General features: G+C 38.5%; 1 protein-coding gene across 5 annotated transcripts in view; it reads right to left on the bottom strand.

Annotated features, from left to right (window-relative positions):
- The window catches only part of MRPS27 (mitochondrial ribosomal protein S27), a 100,663-nt gene that overhangs the window by 10,034 nt on the left and 63,390 nt on the right, over positions 1 to 27,239 (bottom strand). For all 5 annotated transcript variants that reach the window (XM_517715.8, XM_009449037.5, XM_009449035.5 and 2 more), the window contains 3 exons: positions 8,517 to 8,631; positions 4,616 to 4,694; positions 2,944 to 3,059 (listed from right to left, as the gene is read on the bottom strand). In XM_517715.8, the coding sequence (XP_517715.4) occupies positions 2,944 to 3,059; positions 4,616 to 4,694; positions 8,517 to 8,631 (310 nt within the window). The remainder of the gene's footprint in view (positions 1 to 2,943; positions 3,060 to 4,615; positions 4,695 to 8,516; positions 8,632 to 27,239) is intronic.

Below are 27,239 nucleotides of genomic sequence, written 5' to 3'. Positions count from 1 at the left end.
ACAAATAATAAATAAGGAGCCTTACAAACATTTTTCCCCCTGTAGGGAAAAACATGAGCTACAGTAACAGGCTGTAGTAGGGGTTAAAGCCAAATGAACACTAAAATATCTAAGCACTAGATACCTTTGATGTGTTAGGAGTCGAGCAGGGGTGGTGACAGTGACTGGGATGGTGATACTTCTAAAGGACTTCAAAAAAGATGAATGAAAACAAACCAATGACTGTCTTAGAAATTTTCTGATCATTGTCTGGGGCTGCTGGAACTACTGCTGCTTATATGAAGCTATTCATGTGTCAACATAAATTAACAGATATCTTCCAAGCCTTTAGTTTCTTTTCTTTTCTTTTTTTCTCTTTGGAGACAGGGTCTTGCCCTATTGCCCAGGCTGGAATGCAGTGGTGTGATCACAGCTCACTGTAACCTCAAACTTATGGGATCAAGGGATCCTCCCAACTCAGCCTCCTGAGTAGCTAGGACTATAGGCATGTGCCACCATGCCTGGTTAATATTTTTTTTATTTTCAATTTTTGTAGAGATGAGGTCTTGCTATGTTGCCTAGCCTGGTCTCAAACTCCTGGCCTTAAGCAATCCTCTTGCCTTGGCCTCTCAAAGTACTAAGATTACAGGCATGAGCCACTGCTCCTGGCCCAAGCCTTTAATTTCTATTGTAGACACTATAATAGACTAATTCAGGTGTGGTTTCATCAATGCCTTCAAAGTTTTTCCATTTTATGCTTTGCCTCTTCCATTAATACAAAGCAAATCCTCATTCTCCCAACTTCCCCGCTTTATTCTCCACTTCATAGCTAGGCATCTTAAAAGAGTTGTCTATACCTCTAATCATTCTACAATCCATTCCAATTTGGTTTCCTGCTCCATTACTCATATGGAAACAAAGGTTACGATTTAGTGCCTCCCGTGCCACTAATGCATTTAATTGACTTTTTTTATTCCTCATCTTACCCTACCCCTTTGGAAGCATTCTACATAGCAGACCATCTCTTCCTGTGGATTCTGTGGTCCAACACATTCCTGATTTCCCTTCTTTTTGCTTTCTAGCTCATTTGCAAACATTTACACATGGATGTATAAGTCTCCAAAATTATATCTCCAGTCCAGATCTTTCCATTAAGCCCCCAGTTCCTTGGTGAAATCTCGTGACTGTCTCAATTTCAAAATGCAACATGTTCAGAGTCACATTAATGATTTTTCTCATAACATCCAGTCTTTTCCCAAAGTTCCCTTTTGGAAACAACACATGGAACACCTTGCATCCAGACATATGAGTCAGAAACTGAGGAGAGAATATGTGTCCCCTGCTTCCCTGCCTCATCTTGTTATTTACCTTCCAAATATGCCCATTGGCTACTCTCTAACTGCATCATATCCTGGTCTCCATGCTACCATTATCCCTTGCTGAGATTCATGGTAGTCTCTCAGATGGTCTGACCATAGCCATCCTTGCCCTGCTCTGATAGCTTATCCACAGTACAGCCAGAAGGACCTTATCAAAACACAGATTTGATTATTATATGCCCTCTGCTTCTAACTTTTCAAGGGCTTCTCACTATTTTTAGAATGAACACAAAATGGCTTAGTATGGCCTACATTCTCCAACCCTCTCACCCCACGTCCTCCCTACCATTTTCTGTTGTAACTACACTGACTATCTTCTTCCAGCCCATTTCTGCTCACTAAGTTTTCTGCCACAGGGCATTTGGACATGTAATTTCCTCTTTTTGGACTGTTCTTCCCCTCCTTAGCCAGTTAATTACCAGTCATCCTTCAATAGTAACCTAAGAAATATTTCCTTAAGGAAGCCCTTCCTAACCAATTTAAGTTTAAAATACAGAGAAAACTCCCTATAATATAGTCTTTTCTTAGATTTCTCCTTTGCAGTGTTCATGATAGTCATAGTTTTATATCTCTGTGATTGTTTTGTTTAAACTCTGTGTTCTTCCTAAATTGTAAGCAGAAAATGTTTGCTCACCATTACATAACTAGCACTTGCCAATGTATGGAATTTGTATGTGTTCAATACAGTATATTTAATGAATTAATAATGAATGTGGGGTATATCATAAGACTATGACACTCATCTTAGAAAGGCATAACATGCCATCTACTCTTTAGAATGTGGTCTGGACTAAATGACCTCTTCAGTTCCTACCCAAACTGGGATTTTTGATGTTTACAATTGAGGTTAAGGGCAGATGGCAGAGGCAGACTAACTGGCTTTACCAGGTGGCTTCGTTACCTACTAGCTGGGGGGTTACTCTGTAACATCTCTAGGCCCCAGTCTCCTTATCTGCCTAGGGTTGTTGTGAGAATTAAATGCATTAATACATTTAAAACAAGAACATAGCCTGGTGTAAAGTAAGTGCTACTTAAAATATCAGTTATTGCTATTGCTATTCTTAGGACAACAATAAGCAATGATTAAACATGCGAACCTAAGATCTGAAACCACAACTTGATCTTCTAGACTTTCCAAAACGGAACTGCCCTAGAGAAACCTTAGGAAAATACTGATACAAATGAAATAATTAGTATTTAATATCCCAGGTAATGGTCAACGTTAGCTGCCTCACTGCCTCTTTGACATGCCATGTCCAGCTCTCAATGACTACCAATGACCCATTTCTGAATGTCTGAGGTGCACTCAGCCTAGCTCAAGTTTCAAAATATGCACGAGGACTTTCTTTTGAGATTCTCTCAAGTGGAAGAACCTCCAATTCCATTTGTTAGAAACCAGTAACCAAAATGTATACAATAAACACACATTCCTGGTTGAAACCAGTAACCAAAATGTATACAATAAACACACATTCCTGGTTGTGCCTGGCCACAGAGCTGCAGACACCTTTTTCCAGCTTTTGAGAGCAAGCCCCTGCTTGCCTTTTCTAAAGTTCTTAATACTGCTTTAGGGAAGATCACTTACACTGAAGTCTGTCTTCTTTGCCAGGCAATGAAATAAAACATAGAGGGAGAGAAGTTGGGTGGAAGGCACTTCAAAGGCTTCTTGCATCATGACCTCAAAAACCACAGATAAAGCATCTAGCAAGAAGATGAAAGTAAAAAAGAGAGGAAATTAGTTGTAGGTAATATTACTAAATCTCTATTTAACTATAAACACTCTTAAAACGTGGGGCATGGTTAAAAAAATGCAGAATTAAGAAGTAAAATATGCGGGCTTAGGCTCTGGCCCTAGTTCTTCCACAAACAAGGTTTTTCCTCAGCCTTTAGCTTCTATTTTACATACCAGAACGAACTAAATCAGGTGCTACTGCACCAACGTCCTGAAGGACATTAAATAAACCACTCATTTCTCTTGGCTCCCAGTATCATCGTCATAATGATAAAATACTATTTGCTTCACCTACTTCAAGAGAATTTTGGACAGTTCAACCAGAAAATGGCTCAAACTGTGATGCAAATTTAAGGCATCATGTCTACCAGCTAGAAGAGCTAAGGCATAAAGGAGACACATATATTCTCAAGGTCATCCTGACAGGCAGAGCAGAGAGGCTGGTCTGACTGCCCTATTCTCTGCTCTGGTACCTTCTCACTGTTAAGGCAGAAGAGGACAAAATGCTAAAGGAAACCCTAAATCTCAGGTGTTATTTCAAAGACAGCAAAATAATGACTATAAAAAGGACAATAAGGCTCAGTTTAAAATACTTGTTGGAAGGGAATGGGAAATGCTCGTTCATAAATTATAAGCCCCTGAGTATAACACGTAACATAAAATATTTGTTTGCACATTAATGCTGGTCATTAAAGCCTGGAGAGCAGGCTTTAAGCAATTTTTATTTTCCCTTGATATTCTACAACATAGATGGAGGCCAAGAAAATCAAGTCAAACAATTTCCTTTCTGTAGTTACTTGGTGGTAAAGCAGAGAATATTAACAATGGCTTAAAATATAGTGCCTGTTCATATCACAAGCACAACAAATGTTTTTTACTTACTTATTTTTTTAACCAATTTTTACATATATTCATAACTATAAAATAGCACTGATTTGCAGCTGTTCCTACCCAGCTGGTTTTGCACATGTCATGGTTCTGAATGAGGCCATACGCATGAATTTCTATGTTCTTTTTGCAAATGGGGAAACTGAGATAGGCAGACCAGGTAGTCATCTAATAAGTCAGTAGAAAAATAAGAACCTGGAAGGGATTTTCTTTTACATAAACAAACAAGCCAGTAATATTTTAAAAGAGCATAGGCTAAAAATTCAGTTGAAAAAAAAAATCTCATTTCTGCCAACTGTTCATTACTGAATCCAAAATTACACTTGAAAAATAAATTTACTTTATCCTTTATTTATATTCTGCATTTCAGTCAGTTTGGGAAGTGAAATTAGATTGGCCTGTATAATTAACTTACTTTTCCTCCATAATCATTTAAGTACTTTGATATTTTCTATCTTAAAATAAAAATAATGTTTTTAAAAATTTTGCATAAAAGATAATCATCAAAACTTTTCTGACTAAAAGAGTAATGAAGAGATGTTATTAAGAAATAAAAAAGGGGAAGTTCCTACATTTGTACACCTCCCTTTGGGAGCTGGAAGCCCTATAAACACTGAATCTGGGCTTAGTTTCTTACCTTTGTAATTTTCTTTCTTTATGAAAGAATCCATCAGTAAATTGAATGTAAAGTTATCTGGAAAAATTCCATATTGAACCTATAATGAAAATGAACATAACAGGAAAAAAAGAGAAAATTATCTAATTTACTCTGTAATATATGCCTATGTATTATTCAGAATAAAACTTGCCACCATTAGCTTTAAAATATTTGACTATCATTTTACAGCATCTGTGACAGTGTAACAGAAGCCATGACTCATGAGGTTTGGTAACCGGAACTGTTGGTCAGGGTGAGAAAGTTGTGAGTCTGATATAAGACAACTGATAATGTAAAAACTAAGGCTCCAATTCTAACACCTCATCATAGCTTAAAAAAAACATAAAAGAAAAAAGAAAAAAAGAAACCCACACAACCCCCCTAACTGGTTCAGTGACTCTTCTTATAAAGTACGAATAACAATGCAAAAACAGACTCTCATGAGAAAGCAGACATTACACAGCATTTTCTGGTTCTTAGCCTGGCTTTTAAGGTCCTAAGAAATATGCCAACAAATATTTGCTACTAAGTTTCTAGAATGTTGTGTCATACAACTGAATACTTGACAATTCAGATTTCTTAAAATATGGACCCTTTAGCACCTGCAGGATGTCAACTTTCTCAGAGTGTTTTTAACAATATAGATTCCTACGTCTCAGACCTATAGAACCAGAATCTGTGGGAATTGGGCACAAAACCCTGAATTTTTAGTGAGCTTCTTGTGATTTTCATGCATACTCATTTTACTACCAATGATCCTGATTGTGGCTGCATTTTTATTTGTTTCAAATTCTTCAGTAATGTTAACCCCCATTCCCCACAGGGCTCCATTCTTCCCTCTTGCAACCAGTAGAAACACCTGAGGAATTTTTCCAAACTATATCCATATCCCCTTGAGAGATTTTGATACAGTCCTAACCCCCAACTGAATCACCACTGAGCTGACTCACTGTTTCCAGGTGTTATATATAGTAGCCTCAGGTGTGCCGAAATGGAAAAATGTCTAAAAACCACTGTTTTAAAGGTTGTAGCTCATGGCCAGTGTCTATATTTCTCAAAGCAGTCATCCAAATCAGTATTAATCCCTAGGGCAGGCTAAAAACCAAAATATTTTAGGATGACAAATCATTAAAGCTGAAAGGGATTTTAGAAATCAACTGGTCAGTGATTCTCAACCCAGGCTGCAAATGAGAATCAACTGAGAGCTTTAAAAAACAAACAAACAAACAAACAAGCAAACCCAATGAGGGATGAATAGGCAGGGATGAGGGATGATACTACAATGGTGGATACATGTCATTATACATTTGTCCAAACCCATAGGACGTACAACATCAAGAGTGAACCCTAATGTAAACTAGGACCTTTGGGTGACAACGGTTTGTCAACGTAAGTTCATCAATTGTAATAAATGTACCACACTGGGGCAGGATGTTGATTATGAGGAAGGCTATGCATGTGTTGGGGCAGGGAGTACATAGAAAATCTATGTACTTTCCACTCAGTTTTGCTGTTGAAGGAAACAAAAATATTTCTCCCCAAAATAATTGAGGATGTTAAGTTAAAGACACTGAAAATGCAGGGGAAGACTCTGCCATAGCCTCCAATTGCCTGATGGCAGCACATAAATCCTTCCTTCCTAGAACAGCACTTGCTTCTGAGCCCAGAGAAGGCATCAGCAGGCACCAGAAGAATCTGAGAACAGATTTTACTATCTTCCCACATTTTCCCACCTTTTAAAGACTGGAACTTTTCCTTCCTTTGTCTTGTCACTGTATAGGATTTATGGCCCTTGGTTGAAATACTATTCAGTAAGGCCATAAGCCACTGCCTTGAGATAGAAATGCTTTTGAACTGAGGCCTTTCCTGTGTGATGAGTACAGCATGTGTTAATAAACTTCTGCTTGTTTTTCTTTTGTTAATCTGACTTTTGTTTTCAGCAGAGTGTCTCAACTAAGAACCTAAAAGGGAAAGAAACTAAATTATGTTTTCTCCCCTATACTGTGAACCCGAAACTGACAGAAAAATTTAAACTTATTAAAAATTTTTTTTAAATTCCAATGCCTGGGCCCTAGACAGATCAATTAAACTAGAATTTCAGGAGTAGAGGAAAACATCTACAATTTTTAAAAAGCTTCTTGGGTGACCCTAATGGGCAGCCAGAGTTGGAAATCACTGATTTACTACAACCCACTTGACTTAGAGTTGAAAAAACTAAGAGCTAGAAGAATACAGTTATTTGCCTAAAGTTACCAGCAACCAGTGGAGCCTGTGGGGCTACAGCCTGGATCTTCTGATTTCTAGTTTGATGTCCTTTCCACTAAAAGACTCAAGAAGCAGCAAAAATTCTAGACCCGCCTAGTTTTGCTATCATAGGAATCTTTGAGTGTAATCTGTGACATTACACTCTGAACTGAAGAAAACAAGATTTAATCCATTCCTTCCTCTGGGCCTTCCATTTCCTCCTCTTGAGATTCAAGGCTGTCATCTTGATTGGACTTTTCCAGGGACCTAGCTCAATCTTTTACTCGCTTCCTTACCTGGTTCCTCCCTTAACATACCTTATACCCCAGGAAAAAGGCAATGTATTACTGTTCAGACTGAGTCTTTGTTTTCACCCAGATATACCTCTGGTAATACTGTTTCTGCCAGCCCATCTCCACGTGCAAGCATGCATCCTTTGGTGACCATCTTAAATGGTACCTCATGTCTCTTTTAATTATTTCCTTCCAATCAGATTCCCTCATCTTAATTCTCCAAGTTGTTTTTACTGTTTTTCTTTTCTTTTTTCCTTTTTTTTTTTTTTGAGACAAGGTCTCGTTCTGTTGCCTAGGCTGTAGTGCAGTGGCATCATCACAGCTCAGTGCAGTCTCCACCTCCTAGGCTCAGGTGATCCTCCTACTTGAGCCTCTAGAGTAGCTGGGACTACAGGTCTCGAACTCCTGGGCTCATGTGATTCTCCTGTCTTGGCATCCCAAAATGCTAGGATTACAGGCATGAGCCACGGTGCCTGGCCTTTACAAATATTCTTGTGTGGCACCTACATTTGCCTAATATTAGATTTATAAGTAATCCTGCTTAACTGCCTTATTAAATTGTAAACTTCCTGAGGGCAAGAACAGAATATTGCTCATTTTTGTATCCACTATCAATAACCAATCCAATGTCTCACAAACAAACTGTATATAATATATATTAACTTGAACTGGTGCAACTGGAAATAAAACATTCTGCACAGAAGGGGACTCAAAAACAAAATCAGTATTCCTTTTCAGTGCTAACTTTCAGGGTCCAGTGACATTATAGACGTAATACCTTTTCATAAAAAGACTGTTAAAATATCTTTATGGTTCAAACTAGTGTTTAGCTTCAGACTCACAATAATAACATTCTAAACCTCTGTTCATTTTGTATTTACTGCATACAGTGGAATGTAAGTAAGACTCAACTCTTGGGTGGTGTAACAGTCAGAAAGATCCTAATCCTAGAGGGCTCTCAGGCTTGATGGGAGGAGTCAGGGAACTCAAAAGACATAGGAGCAACATGGTCATGTTTTTCCCCTATACTTCACCAGAAGGAAACAGGCAAGAAATCTAAGGCTTAGCAACCAAGAATGAAATGACCACCACTGCAGAGTTCTTCCTTTTGCTTATACCTGTCCTTTTCTGAGTCACTATATTTGGAAAAGTAGCAGCTACAGGATTTTTAAAAAATTTATTAATGAACTTATACCCAGCTCCATTCTGTTAATAAGAATATTTGAGGCCAAATAATTTTTTAAAGTTATTTCTGGTGTTATTCTTTGCTGTACTACAATAGGTACAAACACCATATCACCTAAACTCAGGAAAACAGGCTGCAGATCCACGGAACAACTCACCTTATTTACAAGGGTATATAGGGCTTTGTCTTGTGCATCATATTTTAGACACTGCCTAATCCAGGTGTGGATAGTCCAGTTTCTCAGGTACCAGCAGTTGGGGCTGTGTCGAAACCTAAATAAGCACAAGAAGAGAGAAAACTGGTGTTAACTCTTATATGTTAAAACACATCTTCCATCGATAGGTCCTTCTCTTAGATACTTACAGAGTGCAATGTGACAGAAATTCATAAAAGTCAACAGTTGATAAAAACTTGAGAATGAAACTTATTAACCACAAAGTCTGAAATGGTAAAGAGAAGGCAAACTAATAAATAACAAAAAATTTTACAAAAATTGTATTCCTTATACCCCTTACTTCAACATCTCATTTTAATAGATTTATGAAAAATGATTTGGGAAAAATACTCTACTAATCATGGCATTATGTAAACAGATATTTCATTAGAAGAGACGTGAAGCTTAAGCTGAAACTTTGGAAGTTTAAAAGAAATGAAGAAAATGAAAAATAGGATAGCACAGCAACTCTGTAGAGGAGAATCAGCTTTGAGTAACAGTGATACTTCCTGTGGCTCTTAGGAGAGACTGGGACACTCTTCACTGAGTCAAAGGAAAACAGAGGAAAAGAAATAAAAGTTGAGTAAAATTTAACATTCATGTCCTCCAAGATCCACAATCCCACACCGCCTTCTTCACAGTTCCATTGTAGCTCGTCAGTTTATCCCTTACTTCCTATAGCTCCCCACAGGGTCTTAAAAGTCTGAAGCAGCCCAGGATGAGTTATATACAGTAATAGTATACCTACAAAGGAACAGTGCTTGGAAAGGAATTCCAAATGCTGCTTTTTCCTTAGTTCACGCACATTGCTAACACCTGGGATGGAAGCTGCTACTCCCAGTTCCTGGGGTTCATGACAAAAGACTGACTGGAGATTGAGCTGCGAGATGGGGGTGGAAAGGGCTCTGTAGTCCCTCTTTTTATTTATCTACTTTGATTAGGATGGACCCTCATATACTATACTATATCATGTTAGCTGAAATCCCTATGTTTTCCTGAATCATTCAGGAAGCAGGCCAATCGCTGGGCTCCACAAAAATCAAACTCTTTTTCTTAAAAAGAAAAAGGTGAGACAAAAACCTAGTGCTAAAGGATTCCATGCTATATTTGAGAGTCAAGGGTACAGATGAATACTAGTGGCTTTTAGAGGCTGATTATTCAGTCTGCCTCCTGCTATTTCCTGCCATCTGCTATTGGGATAGTTTCCTCTGAACAGGTTCTCTGCCAAAGTAATGGTTAAGAAAAGGAGAGGAAGTGAGAAATAGTATTTAATTTAGGATATCTATTAGTGCTCTGGTGAGAGATTTGGCAAAAATAAGATCCAAAGATGTTTTATGGATTTAGGGTCTTCTAGGCAGCCTGATTCTCTTCAATATTTTAGGTTTTGCTAGAAAATGTCTCTCTCACTCTATTTTTCTCTACAAATTAGCCCCTTTAAAATCAGAAATAGAGAAATATGTCAAATTAGGTTTAGAATAAGAGTGACGTGGCCAGAGAAAGGCATTGTATAGGGGACCTAGATACTCAATCTGATAAGATCTTCTGCACAGAAATGAAACAAAATATACCTTTAGTATTCCATGTTTTCCCTCATATTTGTTTTTATTTTTTTATTTTTATTTTTTGAGACAGGGTCTCACTGTCGCCCAGGATGGAGTGCAGTGGTGCAATCCTAGCTCACTATAACCTCAAACTAACTCCTAGGCTCAAGCAATCCTTCCTCCTAAGCCTCTCGAGTAGCTGGGAGTATAGGTGCATGCCACTATGCTCAGCTTATTTTTTGTAGAAACAGGATCTCACTGTGTTGCCCAGGCAACATTTTCAAATCAATAGTTTAGCTACTTGATTCTTGTTTCTCTGAACAATCTGAGATTTAACATGAAATGACCAATTAAAAATGAGTTTTATTTTTTAAAGAAAAAAGTCAAGTGAAGTATCAGTTGTACTGCTTCAACGATGGTGACGCTTCCTCATCAGCCTGTAAGTTCCTGTGTCAGCAGAGACAGAGACTGACTTGCTCAATACTGATTCCTGTACTGACACAATTCTTGGCCCATAGGTTTTTCAGCTAATTAAAAAAAGAGCTTTAATCAACACTGGTATTAAATGCTGTTATGTCCCGATCATTCTGTTAATGTCTATGGTATATATGAAGATATGTAAATTTCCTTTTCGGGGCATTTAGAGTCTCATTACAAAAATGATGCACACATAATTTAATAATAATACGAGGTGGAGCATGATAAGTGCTAAAGACAAAAGGGATTGCTAGAGGCTGAAGGGTTTTTGGTAGTAGCAGTTGTTGGGTTTAGTCAATTTTTCCTTTAAAAAGAAACAAAACAAAATATAATTTTTTTTGGTAATGACTTTGGGAAAAAAATATATCAAATGCCAATTACTACCCTCACTCAAGATTATTTTAAACCTAATACTCATTTTAAATCTAAGGTTCTGGCTCAGGATGTTTCCAATGGCCACTAAAGTTGTAACTTTTTTTTGATGATGAACTTTACAATAAGAACACCATGACCATATCCAACCAAACACCTTTCTCTTATTCATGATCAGCAGACCACTTTTAGGCTTTGAAAAAATAACAAAGACTGATAATGAGAGCCTAGTTTCAGACCTTCAAAGCTCAAATTAAAACATATTTAAAGCCATTTGCTAAGCTTCTAAGGCTAACTTCAACACAAGGAAGAGCAAGAAAGTCTTTTCTTCTCAAAAACCCTTCCTTCACAGACTTTCTCTCTTAGAAGCCTAAAGGGAAAGTTACTCAAGACTTCACACATCGAATATAATCATCTCTGCACAGCAGCCTTTTGAGATATTTGTCAAGACACTCAGAGAAGTCTTTAATAAGTCTACTCCCTCTCCTATCCTGGGACAAGGCTACTTGGTATGAGCTCTGCTCTCTAAGCCCTAACAATCTTAGACCCAATTATGTCTAGGGCATTTTCTTTTTTATTGTATATACATTTTGAGAGACAAAGTCTCATTCTGTCATCCAGGCTGGAGTGCAACTGCAAGATCACAGCTCACTGCAGCCTTGAACTCTTGGACTCAAGTGATCCTCCTGCCTTTGCCTCCTTCTTTATTTCTGTAGAGACAGGGTCTTGCTATGTTGTTCAGGCTGGTCTCAAACTCCTGGCCTCAAGTGATCCTCCCACCTCGGCTTCCTAAAGAGCTGGGATTATAGGCATGAGCCACTGTGCCCAGCCTTGGACATTTTCAATGAACTCTCACAAAAAATAAACTGAGAAAAAGCAGTGAAATACTTACACACATACTATAAAATATGCTGCCCAAAATGCAATTCCTGAATTTCCCAGCCAGGAAGCAAATGAACTCCTTTCTTGGCCCCCATCAGCATTAAAAAGATAAACTTACATGAGTGGCTATCTGGAATATAAACAAGTCAAAACACTGGGCCAGCAGGGTTCAATTTTGGATGGCAAGTTTGAGAAGAATTCCTGTTGGTGACTTTTTAAGCAGTTCAGACAAATAAATGTGGGGACTTTTCAACTTCCAGTAGTAATATGTCAGGTGAGTGAGTCTCTGGAATGGGCACTTGCCTGGAATAATTCTGTGGACTGCTGGATGAGCATTCTCCCTTTCTGTCAGAAGAAAGGCAAAGAGAAAAGAATACAACTAACACATTGATTTTCCAATTTGCCTGCAAACAGACTGGCTTTTGTTCTCGCCTGCTCTGACCACCAGCCTGGCAGATTACAGCCAGCCACTGTAGGAGTCCCCTCTGTGCGCCTATGCCATCAGCTGTTTGCTCACCTCGACAGAAGCTTTATTATTGCCTAGGCCAACAGGCTGTCAAGATAGGCAAACATGTGAGTGTAGAAAAGAGAAACAAATACAACCCAAATATCCCCAACAAGTTTGTGCTCATGAAGGCTAAAGGTACTCTGATATTTCAGCTTATAAAATGTGATTACACTTACAATTCTGAGGAAATGTGTATTTCTTGGAGGAGCATAAGAAAGAGTGACAAAGTGTACTCTCAAGTTCTAGCTCTAGTTCTAAAAGTTGGTATCCCATGGCTAAAGAGATCTCTGTCCCCAGTGTTGAGTAGGATTTTCAGGTGAAGACAGAGCTTGCCTAGGAAGCCAAACCACGGCCAATAAAATAGCAGGAACTGAGAAGCGTCCTATTCTCAAAACTCAGGCCATACTCAGAACTCTTAAGGGCATCTGCCTGCACTGCTGCTCATTCAAGACTGATGTTACCAGGAAAGAAGGAGAGCAGAATCACAGGCTGCCAAAATGACATGGGAGTGAAAGTCTTGGATATCACAGAGATTTCTTAGAAGGGAAGAGAGGTTACATAAAAGAGATCAAGAGTGAAAAAAAAAAAAAAAACCACCAGAGACTGACTGTGATTATATAGGAGGTACTCTATTGTGTGTAAAAGTCGCATGGGATTTCTTGTTTGACCAATTTCGTCATTTAATTTAAAAAAAAAAAAAGTGGCCTAGGCACAGTAGCTCATGCCTGTAATCCCAGCACTTTTGGTGGGTAAAGTAGGAGGATGTCTTGAGGCCAGGAGTTTGAGACCAGTCTAGGCAACACAGCGAGACCCCGTCTACACACACACGGCACTCATAGCACACATACACACCAAAAATAGGGGGGAAAAAAAAGGAAAACATAGCCTTTCTTCCACGGGGTTGAAATAAAGGTTTTGTTATTGTTGAACGGCTAAAGTGGCAATGCTCATCAGCATTTTCGGTCTCACAAATAAAAATGCTCCAGGCTGGGCAGGCCCAATGCACAGATGCCAGAGCCTAGAGCCCAGCAGCTCACAGCTCCACCATTTAGCTGTAACACACTGGTTCTTCCACATGAATGAGCAAGCTTTCCACAATGTTTATCCAATTCCGAGAGCCACCAGCCCTAAACACACACATGCAGCTTTCCCTCCGCCCCAGTGAATTCTGTATCCTGTGGCAACAGGCTTTACAGATGGGAACCTCAGCCACGGAGCTGGGTAGACAGAGATGGGAGAGGGGGTCAGGGTAAAGGGAGGAAAGAAAGAATGCCAAGAAGAAAATATGGCTGGCTTCAAAGCCTGTAGTGTGGACTGAGGATCTTACCAATGAAGGAAAGTTAGCAACTATCAAAAGGAATGAGCGCTTCCTTGAACTAGAACCAAAGACCAAGAGTGTCATGTGACTATTTAAATCAGAATCTGATTCAATCACTGCTACTCACTTTCTCATTATTTTCTTTTTCATCCTGCTAGAAATTCTGCTTTCAGAATTGTTAATTTCAAAACTAACAATTATTAGTTGCCCTCAACTACCATAAATAAAATCAAATTTTGATGAGATAATTTTCTAATGACTATTATATTTTTGTCAAGTACTTAAAAAAAGAGGGCAGGGTTTAATACAGAAATCGATAATAAAAACATCAGTATTATAAGTTAAAATTTCCTGCTTGGGATCTCAGATTCTTACTCAAAGAATTTAAGGTAATTTTAACTTTCCACATACACACACTTAGCCTGCACAAAATAAAAGCACCAGGTGCAAGAGTCCCCTCCAAAACACCTCTCCCACCCTGCCAACAAAAGTCAACCAGTTTGGGCTTGAATATTTCCAACGAATTCACTATCTACCTTCACAATGCAGATAAAAATGTCTTTCTTTAAAAGTTCTAATTTTTAAAAAATTAAAGTCAAGTTTACAGAGATACAATGTACAAACAAAAAAATTCATACATTCAGTTTACAGTTCTATGAATTTTGACAAATGCATCCAGTTGCATAATCATGACCACAATCAAGATAAGCCCCCTTTGTAGTCAACCTCTCCAGGGTTTGCTGGTCAATTTAAGCAAATTTTATATAGGTAACCTCCTTGGGTCCCTTTCCAGATCTAGAGTTATTAATTTTATAAGAGGAAAAGCAAATAAGATAATAAAACCACCACAATATCATCTATTGGTTGGTTTATAATGTATATTCTGTCAATTTCCCAGAAGAATTTGAAAAAATTAAAACTCAGCTTGTGAGTAATTTTTTTTTTTTGAGCCCTACATATAGTCATTAGACCTTCTGGAATCCCTGCCTGCTAGTCTAAAAAGGGTGATGAGTAAGTAGATTTTTGGTAGAGAATAACAGGGGCATAGAATTTTGCAGATGTGGAGTGCTAAATAAATGCAGCATAACAACACATTTTTTGAAATGAAGACAGATAACAGAGGGACTTGTTAGATATCAAAGTCTGAATTTGTCAGACCAAGGGCTTAAAAAAGAGGCCCTTAGCATTTCACCTGGAAACACACTGGTATAAATATGACATACTAGAAACTACTCCAGGAGAGTTATTCTTATTATCCACATCCTCTCATGAAACAGAAAGCAATCAAAAGTAGGATGCATGTCACCACATTATTCTCTCTCCCTGCTCTCTGATCTGCCTGCTGTTTTGCCAGATCTAACTCTCAGTCTAGAAGACATATTTCTGCTTCATTTAAGTATTTACTGAGTAGCTACCTTTTGCTCAGGCATGGTGATCTATATTCTTTACCCACTGATCTACTAATTTCCTTTAATTCCAATTTTTTTTTTTTTTTTTTAAGTAGAGACGGAAGTGTTGCTATGTTGACCAGGCTGATCTCAAACTCCTGGCCTCAAGTGATCTTCCTGCCTTGGCCTCCCATCATGCCTAGCCCTAACTCCTATCTTAAAGATGACATCTCTCCCTTTCTGATACAGAAAAAATACCTATAGACAGACTGTAAGCTCTGCTGCTCTCTCTCTCTCTCTTACTTTCATGGTACATAAGGGAGGCAGTCAGAATGAAGTCAGTTGTGTTCTTTGTCTAAAGCCTGGAACACTTTTTTATCAGCCTCCAAAGAGCAATATGTGTAGATAACCAGGGAGGATTACTTGTGGGGAGAATGGGAGAAACAAGTATTTACAGTGATCACTGAGGTGCCCATCTGGAGATGGTCCTAAAAGCAGAAAATGGCTTTGTGGCCACCACCTGACCTATCAGTGAAACTGCACCCAGAAGCAGCTGGTAAGACTTCTCCAGCCTCTCTAAAGCTATACACACACTGGCTCACAGGTCAGCTTCATGACTGAGAGGCAGTTACTGAAGGCCAAGGTTAGGCTACAGAGGGCCTTTACCTAGGAACAGCAGGAAGTTGAGAAAAACTGGATCCCGGAACCAGTCCTGTTTATAAAAGCATATAAAGTTATGGAAACTGGCTTGGTTTGGACAGAGATAAGCGAAATATTTTGGTTTTTGAGTAGGAAATTTATGAGCAATAAATGAGCCAGTTTTAAATACATGCAAACATTTCCTGATGTCTCCTAAAGCTTTGGCTAGGAACTGCAGATAAAATTTCTGCAAAATCATAAATAATACAATGATTAAGATAGGAAAATCACATATATTAATTAAACACTGGTTTTGAATAATTCTGGGAAAAAGAAAGGTGAGAAAGAAAAAAAAGGAGGAAAACAAAGGAATCGAATAGAAATAAAAACCAGAATTTCTGGAGTATGCTAGGCTTAGTGAAGTTGTCAGGATTAAGTCTGCCACAAAAGAAATGAGCAGGCAAAGAGCCTGGCCCAGGAGATGAAGCACACCAGGGTAAAAGCAGAAAAGAATTAAGCCAGTGTTGAGCAGATTTATATGTGTTTGTATGTGAGATTACGGATTTCTTTAGGGGTATTTCTGAGGGAAGAGAAGCTCAGTACTAATCAGGATTTCTTAAGAATTAGATTTTTATTAAAGAAGAAAAGCATCTCAGTATTTTAAACATTCTGATTCTCTAACACATGAAAAAGTTGAATCCCTAGGCATTCTTTGTTTGTAGCAAAAGGAAGGTTGGACATACTTCCAGTGATACAATCCAATTCATAGCTAGTTTCTATTTCTGTAACTCTACTGACTCCTCTATTAAGCTTTTAAGCTCTTAAAAGGCAGGGGACAAGTTATCTATCATTTTGCGTCTACAAACAAGTGAACAAGGACTCAAGTAGGTGCCTGATAATTTGGCAACAGTGACTAGGCCTGCTAAGACTGCATAAATACCCATCATGCATGCTGAAATTCATGAGGATTATTTATATTTGAAACAGTAATTCACTTCTGGTTGTGAAGTATCATCCTGGCTAAAATAAAGTTGAAGCCAAGAAGAAATGCTGCCTTTTTTGTACAAGGCAGGAGGAGATGAAAGATGGCAGAGGAAGTGGAGTAGTATGTGGTCATTGTGGAAAGCCACCTAGTCCTCACTTATTCCCCCTACTGTTCCTTCTCACAATACATCAAGGATGATACATGGATTCTTTAGTGCAAGTTGAGGGAACAGACAAGCTGCTAGGAGAGTGAAGCCATTAAGTTGAGGACAGAAGCCAGAGTACATGGGTTCAAAGAATTTCCCTAACAGGAATTCAATAAAAAAACAGACTCCTTTCAACCCTGGAAGAGGCTTTGAAAGCAACCTAGGCCAAGTAAACTGGGGATAAGGGAGAGAAAAAAAGTTAATACTGAATTAGAGAATCTTTAATTTAGTGCTGGTAGGGACTTTCAATATCTATTGTACACTAGACTATTTATTGAGAATTTACTAGCCCTGTTCTAGGTGATGTAAAATTATGTAATCTAATTCCTTTACTTTATAGAGGAGGAATCTTGATGTATATAGTGAGATAAAATGATTTACCCAAGATAGTTAGCAATAGGACCTAAATTAGACCCCTCACTTTCATTATTCCACCATTGCCTCTCAACTTCTTTTGTTTGTAGGACATCTTTAAAAAACATTTTTGTGGTTTCACAAAGGTCTCTAACAGTGAAAAATAAACATCTCTTCTAAATTTAGGAGCAGAATCAACATAAAAATAAACTCAGTGTAAAACAGTTCTGGAATTGCCCTGAACTAGCTGTTTAACTTTGGAAAGTCACTTGATCCTTCAGGGTTTCAGTTCCTGCAACTGTAAAATGAAGAGGTACGGTTATCTGGATCACAAACTCAACTGTCTACAGGGGCCAGTCAGTTAATATAAATGCATGAATCATGTAAGACAATAGGTACAAAGCTGCTTGTATTACGATCAAGCAAAGTGATTTCATTATACTGTTTATAAAAACACAGCTTACGGGCCAAACAAAATACACTTGAACTCTGGACTAGACCAGACCCCCGGAACTCCTTCCAGCACTTAAGTTTAATGACTGTAAAAGACAATAAGCCTACATCTACTCATTAAAACATCAGTCATATACAAGTTTCTATTAAACCAGAAAAATGGCAGTGATACAAACAAGTGAATAAAGACTCAAAGATAAACGAGCAACCATTCAGTCCACAGCTGATTTTACTTTATTCCACTAGCCTCCATTCCCCCACCATATGGTACCCACTTTGGGCAGGCAACAGAGATTATTATTATGGGAATGGTGGGCCCTGCAAATTGGCATCTAAAATTTCAAGGTGAAATGATAAAATCAGCTAAAGTTAAATTTAAGGTCCCTAAAGTACATTATAACTGAAGATCAAGTTTTATAGAAAATAAAATTTTCAGCAATTGATCACTTCATTAGTAAAGCATTTTATTTTCTACTCAAATATTTCAGTGCAATTCATCTTATATCTAAGAAAGTCATCCAAAGTAATTTTCCTACATAATATAAATTATTGTTTTATATACTGTTACTTTATCAAACCTCTGTTATCTGGCAATTCCTACAGCAGAAATGGTTGAACTCTAAAAAAAGGAGAGTAGGATAGGGTGGGCATAGAGATATTAAGAAATTACTTGACAGTTTTTGGAACATAATGACTATTTGTAGTTTAAAAAGGAAAGATATTTAAAAATTGAGATTTATTATTTGTGAGTCCAATTGGTTTTTAGAAAGGTTTACTTTACCACTCACCAAACAAACAAAAACCCTTAGTTGTTTACATGTAAAGACAGAAAAACTAAGGTGACCTTTCTTTCTTCTGCTGCCAAATAGTAAAAATCAGTATGACTATAATACATTTAATAGGCAGCTCCTCTATTTAGCTCAAGCTAGTCTCTCATACCAAAAACCAAATTTTTAAAAACTGAATATTTGAAATTATACAAACAAAATATGCTAAGAAAATTCTTAACAATGACCAAATGCAAACTTCATGTCATAGGAAGGTTAAGTACCAGAGGCAATTCCTTTTAATAGGATGACAATCATAAGAAGGAACAGTTACAATTCTGAATATGAAAGAGCTGTTTCTTTAGTAATAAACCAAATACAAAGTTCCAGGTTCATCTGTTCTGGCTGGCAAATCTTGCATAAAAAAGCCATACTTTAGCTAAACAAAAGCTTTTAGGCTGGCCCAGAAAGAGGGAATGAACAATTTGAAAAACATCTTTTATTGCCTGAGAAAATTTAAAAAGTGTCTGAAAGTGCCAGGAGACCTGCCTCAATGTGACTCAGGCAGCTTTCCAAAGTCCCTCAGCTTTCCTAAGTATGAGTCATAGGGGAAGGAGAGAGGGCTCCTTGGCAAAGATACAGGTTTTCCTCTCTGGTTCCACCCCCACCATTTTCATTAAAAAAAAAAAAAAAAAAAAAAAAAAAAAGCTTTGACGTATAATAGTTAAATAGATTCCAGACAGGCTTAACTGAAGAAGTTTGAACACCAGGGAGGCAAAATATCATTGCAGAAGTTGCTATTGTTTGCCATTGTGATCCACAGACACAGGGAGCATCTTCTGCATCCTAAAAAGGGCTCGGCCCATTGATCATGTGTCAGATCATGGCTGCACTTTGTGGGAGAGAAGAGGATAACAAGCTATGAAAATACCTCTGCCTCCCTAGTTTCTTAAACACCACAAGCTCATATACTGAACAATTACAGTGAGTTCGAAGGGGTGGGAGCTTGTCCTTTATGAGTGCACATTAAGCAGAATTTCAAGTGTGGTAGCAAGTAGGCTGTCCACATATACATGGCTGCTACAATGAATGCAGCCTTTAGTGAACAGATACATTTTTTCCTTCAATAATCTTAGGCAAAAAAGTAAGAAAGCTGGGATTTTTTAAGCATGAATAAGGCAAAACTGAATGTTAAACTGCAGAGAGAATAGTTCTACTTCTATACCTATATGAAATTACTTATTACAACAGAATGGAGCATTTGATGAGGTCAAAGCTCCTCTCTTCTGCATTTGATCATTTATCAACCTACTATGAATCAGGATATTATGCTGGGCACTAAGAGACAAAGATGAATAAACATCTCCTTGCCTTCAATAAGGTTAGATTGGGATGATCAAAAACAAGTATTTTCAGCCCCGTGTGGTGGCTCACGCCTGTAATCCCGGCACCGTGGGAGGCCGAGGCGGGCAGGTCATTTGAGGTCAGGAGTTCAAGACCAGCCTGGCCAAAATGGTGAAACCCCGTCTCTACTAAAAAATACAAAAATTAGCCTGGCGCAGCAGTGCGTGCCTGTAATCCCAGCTACTTGGGAGGCTGAGGCAGGAGAATCACTTGAACCCGGGAGGCAGAGGTTGCAGTGAGCCAAGATGGTGCCACTGCACTCCAGCCTGGGCGACAGAGCAAGACTCCATCTCAAAAAAACAAAAACAGGCTGGGCGCAGTGGCTCACGCCTGTAATCCCAGCACTTTGGGAGGCCGAGGCGGGTGGATCACGAGGTCAGGAGACAGAGACCATCCTGGCTAACACGGTGAAACCCCGTCTCTACTAAAACAATACAAAGAAATTAGCCAAGTGTGGTGGCAGCTGCCTGTAGTCCCAGCTACTTGGGAGGCTGAGGCAGGAGAATGGAGTGAACCCGGGAGGCGGAGCTTGCAGTAAGCTGAGATCACGCCACTGCACTCCAGCCTGGGCGACAGAACGAGACTCCATCTCAAAAACAAAAAACAAAAAAACAAAAATAATAAAAAAACTCCAAGTATTTTTTGAGCATTGATAACAAGTTTAGAAGGTTAATTTATAAGCATCATAGGTAATTTCCCATGTATATAACACTGATTATTTCATAACACCCTGATAATAAATTTTGAAAAACTGGCTCTCAATAGGAAAATAAATCCAACTTTTCTCTCTTCTTCCCAATAGTCTGTCTTTTTTGTTTCCTTGGGTATATTTAAGAAATAAAAAATGTTAGAGATAATGCTGTACCCTGCTTCTCTCACTTTCTAGAACAAGAAAGTTGGTGTCCATCATTCTCATGTTATACTTTTACTACTTAGGGATATGTTCTGTGTTGAGTTTTTCAAGGTGCATGACTTTTTGACTCTGCATTCAAGGGCCTGTCTGATAGAGAACTGAACCAAACCACAGTAATGCTGCTTCTCCAAGGGCAGAAGAGTAGGGACAGAAGTGACAAAATTACTGTTATCACAGACATGAGAGAGGACTCGATGCCACTTTCACTGTGAAAACTAATTGCACTGCCACCAGGTAAATCTCTGACAAAGTGCTGCTCTGTGTTTGATTAGAACCCAGCCCCGACTCACTAACTGAGTCATTTAACCTAAGAATCAGTTTTATCATTTTTAAAATAGAGATGATAATACCTTAATCACTGGGTTATTATGAAAATCACATAGGAGCTATTTAGGCATTTTGCCAGCTTATAATTCTTTTTGGAACCAAACACAGTAAAAATATGCACACATACAAGCAATACTAAAATATATATTTTTAAAGACAAGGTCTCACTCTGTCACCCAGGCTGGAGTGCAGTGGCGAGATCATAGGCATAACTGTCTTTGGTAGTAGAGAGGTAGTTAAGATATCAGCATCAGACAGAACTTCTCCTATGTTAGAACCTCAGGAAACTGATTCTAAAATGGATTCAGGATTCTAACCGGTAAAAGTTATATCCAGTTTATCTGGTAAAACTCTAGATTGATATGAAGATTAAAGAGATAAAACATGTAAAATTAAAATGCCTGGCACATGGTGCTTTCAGACAACTTGGACAGAGCAGTCAGCAGCAGCCTCATTCTAAGGGCCACTGAGTTAAGTATGAACTCTTATGATTATTACCATCCACACGGCAGGTGACTTGCAGAGCGCTGGGTACCTGTGTGCAGCAAAGACCTGACTGCCATTAGCCAGAGGGGATGGAATACAGTAGGAAGAACTGGGTCAGTAAGAGGGTAAAGAATCCTTTGCCCTCTCATTCCTCTCAAGACAGTCTCAAATGAGGAGCTGGAAGGTGAAGGAAAGGGGACAACAGAGAGGCTTTTTACAATCACAGAGGCCCAAAGCCAACCAGCAAAGGTTTGCCAGTCAGGCTGATGACTGGTGGCAAGGTTTCTGATCTTATTTACGACAGAAAAAGGTCTAGGAAGGAGAAGCAAGGGGATGACCTAAGGAGGAGTCAATTTACCTATCATGTTTTGCTCTTGGACTGCTTTCCACATGCTTGGCAAGGCACTGTTATAATACAATGGGGATTATACTGGTTTCCACAAGCTTGGCAAAGCACTCTTATAATACAATGGGGTTTATACCTTGAGCTTTGTGTCAGCTCAGTGCCCACTAGCCTCTGGTTGAGGTAGACAGCTAAGGAGTGTGGATGCCTATGGAGGATAAACCGAACTACTGACAAGAGAAGCTGCTAAGTGCTGCTCATGGCTTGGATCTGTGGTTGGGGCAAGAGCTCAGAAGAAGAAAGTAGTTATTTGTGTAGAACATGCCACCCATCCAAGGCTGGGAAATAAAGGAAAACACCAACTAAAGCAAAGCATTTGCTGCTGAGCAAGCCACTGACCCAGCTTTGTTTCTAAGAACCCCCTTTTCCATCACGTACCCACCACTGGCAACCTGAAAGGAGTTTAAGGCTGAAAGCACCTGTTCCTGCTCCCAACCTAAATGGAACCATCAGCTCTTTCAGACAACTTGGAAAGAGCAGCTGACAGCAGTCACATGAAAACAAAGGCCACTAAGCTAAGAGAATATCTATGAACAACAAATATACAATAGTTTTTCTCATGTTGAAAAAAAATTATGGGTACAAATAACCAATAATAACTCTGTTTTAGGATTCTGATTTAAGACAGGCTCAAAAAAGGAAAGACAAGGGTGAGCTGTTGCTATAGTGACCACAGCTTTTGATTATCTCAAGGGTTTTTCACATTCCCATGCAACCATAGGAAAGTCTAATTTATCAGCAATACTTGTACCATAAGTATATTTCTCTGAATGAATACTTATAAAAAATGTAGCATACTAAAGAACTTGCTTTTTTTTCTGAGCATTTAGAACTTTTAAAGGAAAATCATACTGAAGGAAGGCTTCTTTTGCCCTGATCAGTTTGTGAAAAATCTTTAACTGTGACTGAAAATGAGGATGATGATGATAATTAACTAAAATGTGCTGAGTACTTACCATGTGCCAAGCATTATCCTAAGTACTTTATATACATTTTCCCCTTTTTACAAAGTAGGAAAGTGAAATTGAAGGGGATTAAAATCCTAGCCTAAGAGCCCACAGTGAACCTAACACAGGTGGTTTTCCCTATAGCGTTTGAAACACACTTTTGGTTGTTGTTGAGCACCAGAAGTAGGTGGCTTGCATTCAGATGGCCTGCTTTATAGAAAATGTGTCACTCTGAATAATGGAATTGCATTTGGCATAGCAGGAAATTCATATTATGAGAGGAATGTAGAAATGAAAACAACATGTTCTCATCTTTCACCTCATGTCTTTGCCAGGGTACCCTGGTGGTGCTATTTTGTTGGGGGACCGCCAAAATCCCCATAGGTCTTTTCTCTTTGGACAGTCAGAGTACCCAGAGAGGGCTCATCCAATTTCCTCACTGAGAGGTAAAATAAGCCTTGTATACCCAAGTCCAGAGTCCTTCTGGCTCACTCTCTCCAGAAAGAAAACGACCACTCCTCTGCTAGAGTTGGGTATTTCACTAACTTGTATGAAGACTTCCCGTCAATCCTCCTGTCTCAGCTCCACTCACACTTCTACTTTGGGAATCATGCTGCTTCTCATTTACGAGGCTTTCTGGGGTCCTATGGTTCGACTGCCTTGCTTCTGGACTACCTCTCCTGCCGGCTTAGGTTGTAGCTTTCTTTTTCTGCTAACTCCATTACTTTTGTTTTCTAACTTCCAAGCTTTGCTGTTGTCTCCTCTCCCAGTCTCTTATTTTGTCAATTTTTGCCTCTTCTACCCTTTACTGTCATATCTATGGAGGTTTCTGTAGGAAATAGAGATAAGCACATATGATCAATCTATCACGTTTAATCACAACACTTCCACAGGCAGTTTGATCTGTAAACTAGTCAATGGATTATATAATCATCTAAAAGTAATGATAAAGAAAATAAAACATTCAAATATATTTCAGCAGTAATAGCCCTCTGCTTAAAAAGGAAAAATAAAATTTCTTGCATAAGACACTTAACTCATCTGGATTTCAAATTAAAGAAATTATAAGACAAAAGGCGAGAAGAGATCTTTAACAACCCTTTCACCTCTAACATCCTTCCACCACAAAGCCAAAAATAAATCACTGCACTATATTTTGAATTCTCTGTTCAATCTAAAATATTTTACTGAAAATATTTGTATAGGGACAGAAATTAAATAAAGGATAAGCCAAAATTATTTTAAACCACAAAATGCATATATTAAGGTCCCTGTATATGGACGGTGTGCTCAGTGTTAACAAGAAATATTGTTAAGATGTAGTCTTTAAACTGTAATACATCTTTTTTTCCTGGAAAAGTCACTACTCAGGATTACACTGAGTAGTGAAAGATACTTAAATCAAGCTTGGGAAATTCTCTTGTAAGAAGATAGAAAATTATGTAATGTTGCAGCAATTTCCTTCTTCCCTCTCTCCCTCTTTCTTTCTTTTTAGAGGTTAAGTCTCACTATGCTATCCAGGCTGGTCTTGAACTCCTGGGCTCAAGCAGTCCTCCTGCCTCAGCCTCCCAAGTAGCGAGGACTACAGGCAGGTGACCCTGCATCCGGCTTAATTTTTCCTGAGATTGAAACTCCAATAATACTCATAAAATCTTCTTTGCTCTGATGATTTTTCAAAAAGCTAAGTTTTATCTATATTTGAAGGGCCAAGAAGCTAGAGGAATGGCTCCCACAAGATTATAAAACCAGCACGAAGGAATACCTAACCTAAGTTGAAGCCTAGCAGAGAACCGAGGCACTTAATGAGGCAACTTCTCATAGCCGGTTCACACAAAACCTAGGAAACTAGGGAGCATACATCATGCCATAGCCTAGCTTCCTGGTGTGTTGTGGTGTGCACACACACACATATATTAATACGTATAGAAGGGATGGAAGAAAAAAGAGACCAAGGGAGAAAAAAGACGGGAAAGGAAAACACAATAGCTACCCCCTTATTATCCTTGGGAATTCACACTAAACACTAAACTAAATACTATTTCCTCCTCCTGGAATTATATATGTGGAGCCTTTGCTTTACATGGAGGGGAAAGTCATAGCCTAGAAAGAGAAAAATGGTAGAATTTAGTGAATTCAGTACCACATTACAACAAGAACAAGGATCTCTTCTTCATTCCCATAGCAATATAGCACATAATAGCACCTACTTCCTCTAGCAAATATGAGTGAACTTTTCCTTCCTTGCAAACGCCACATGGGATGTAACATTACACAAGCCATGTCATTAGGTACATTTTATTTTGTACCAATTCAAAGGATTAAAAAAAACTAAAAAGTTGAGTTAAAAATTTGATTTGAGAGAATTCAGGTCATTCAAGAATCGGTTCTGTTGTGTGAAATGTTTAATGGTCTTTTGCTTTCTGGTTACCACTGTTCTTTTCTTCAGAGAAGTGTCTGCTGCCAAGAAATCTGAATGTCATATTTAAGTAAAATGCAGAATTTAGTAGCTCTATATAGCAGAGCTTACCCTACCATATCTAAAATATAACACCTTTCTTTCTTTCTTTCTTTCTTTTTTTTTTGAGACAGAGTCTTACTCTGTTGCCCAGGCTGGAGTGCAGTGGCATGGTCTCAGCTCACTGCAACCTCCACCTCCCAGGTGGAGGTGGAGAATCAAGAGATTCTCCTGCCTCAGTCTCCTGAGTAACTGGGATTATGGGCGTGTGCCACCATGTCCTGCTAATGTTTACATTTTTAGTACAGACAGGGTTTCTCCATGATGGCCAGGTTGGTCTCGAACTCCTGACCTCAGGTAATCCACCCGCCTTGGACTCCCTAAGTGCTAGGATTACAGGCCTGAGCCACTGCACCTGGCCTGTAATACATTTCTTGATATACATTCAATATAAACAAATACATCTGAGATAAGAATAGCAGAAGTGGATATAGGGCTAAAAGCCTATTAAGTCAGTACCACCCTTTTCCTGAGTAAACACTCATCAGGAAATACTACTTTACCATTGTTCAATGCCCATGCCTCACACAATTCTTTCCTCTTTAGTCCAAGCTGACAACATATAGATGACATATTCAATAATAAAATAAGCGCTTCATCATTTTTTGAACTCTTACATTATTTTAGTAACTATGCGAATTGCTTTTTAAAGATTATTTCATTTACTTATCGAAACAACCCTATATAAGGTAAGTATATTATCCACACTTTACAGATGAGGAAACTGAACATCAAAAGGTTAAGTAACTTTCTCAAGATCCCACAGTTAATACTGAACAAGGCCAAAATTCAAACCCAGACAGTCTGACTCCAGAGCTCTTGACTACTAAGCTGTCCTGCCTGACGCTAAAATAGGTGATCTAGGGAGCAAAGTCTCTGTCAACTTTGAACCAACAACTGGGGCTTCTTCATGACCCAAGCAAGGAATCAATAAACCAGGGAGTGCTATCTCAATTAAGATTAACCTCTGGAAGAAGGAGTGTTTGTCTAGAAAACTCTGTTATTTCAAATGTTAAAGATAAAATCATTTGGTTTCAATCATACTGAATGAAAGCCATTGTCTTGTTTCTCTCTTGATCCTGGAATGAAGTAAGTAGATTTGGCAAGCCACCTCAGCCCTAGAACTTCCACTACTATTTTGATAATCAAATGTCACCATTTGCTATTATATCCCTTCAATGACTATAATATCTAAGGTTACCACAAATGTGTATATCCGATATATTCCACGTATTATGAAGTTCTGTTTTGTTCACCTACAGGCTTATGCAGAAATTGCTATCAAATGGGATAGCATGCACTTTACATTTAAGAAGCACAACTAAGACATTTCAAAATTTTAAATACTTACATGTATTAAAAAAAGAATGCGTAAAATAAAATTTAATGGAGTAGGTTGGAGAAAAACCTTTGCTGACTCAGTGGCAAGACATCCTATGATTGAATATATAGAGCTGAAAAGGCACTCTCTTCAAATTATCCATTCAACCCTTTCACTTTCATTTATAAACAAGTTTTTTGGGCCAAGAACACTTTGACAATTTCATTATGCAAATTATATTAACTGAGTCTTAATGTATTGCCCTCTTCCTTTTCACCCAGCTATCCAAAGTCACTTTAAAACTGCAGTGGGTGGAACTGCAGAAATAGATGGGTGAGGCAGACAGGAAGCAGTTTAGAAAGAAGACTCACTGAGGTCAGGGAATTATTCTATGTGATCTGATTTTACATATTTGCTTAAGTGATCCTCAAAACAAAACAATAGGTCTGTTATTTTCTCAT

Source organism: Pan troglodytes, chromosome 4 (genome assembly GCF_028858775.2).
Source record: "Pan troglodytes isolate AG18354 chromosome 4, NHGRI_mPanTro3-v2.0_pri, whole genome shotgun sequence".
Classification (NCBI taxonomy): Eukaryota; Metazoa; Chordata; class Mammalia; order Primates; family Hominidae; genus Pan; species Pan troglodytes.
The sequence above is the reverse complement of the archived record's forward strand: the minus strand, read 5'-3'. Positions and strand labels throughout refer to the sequence as shown.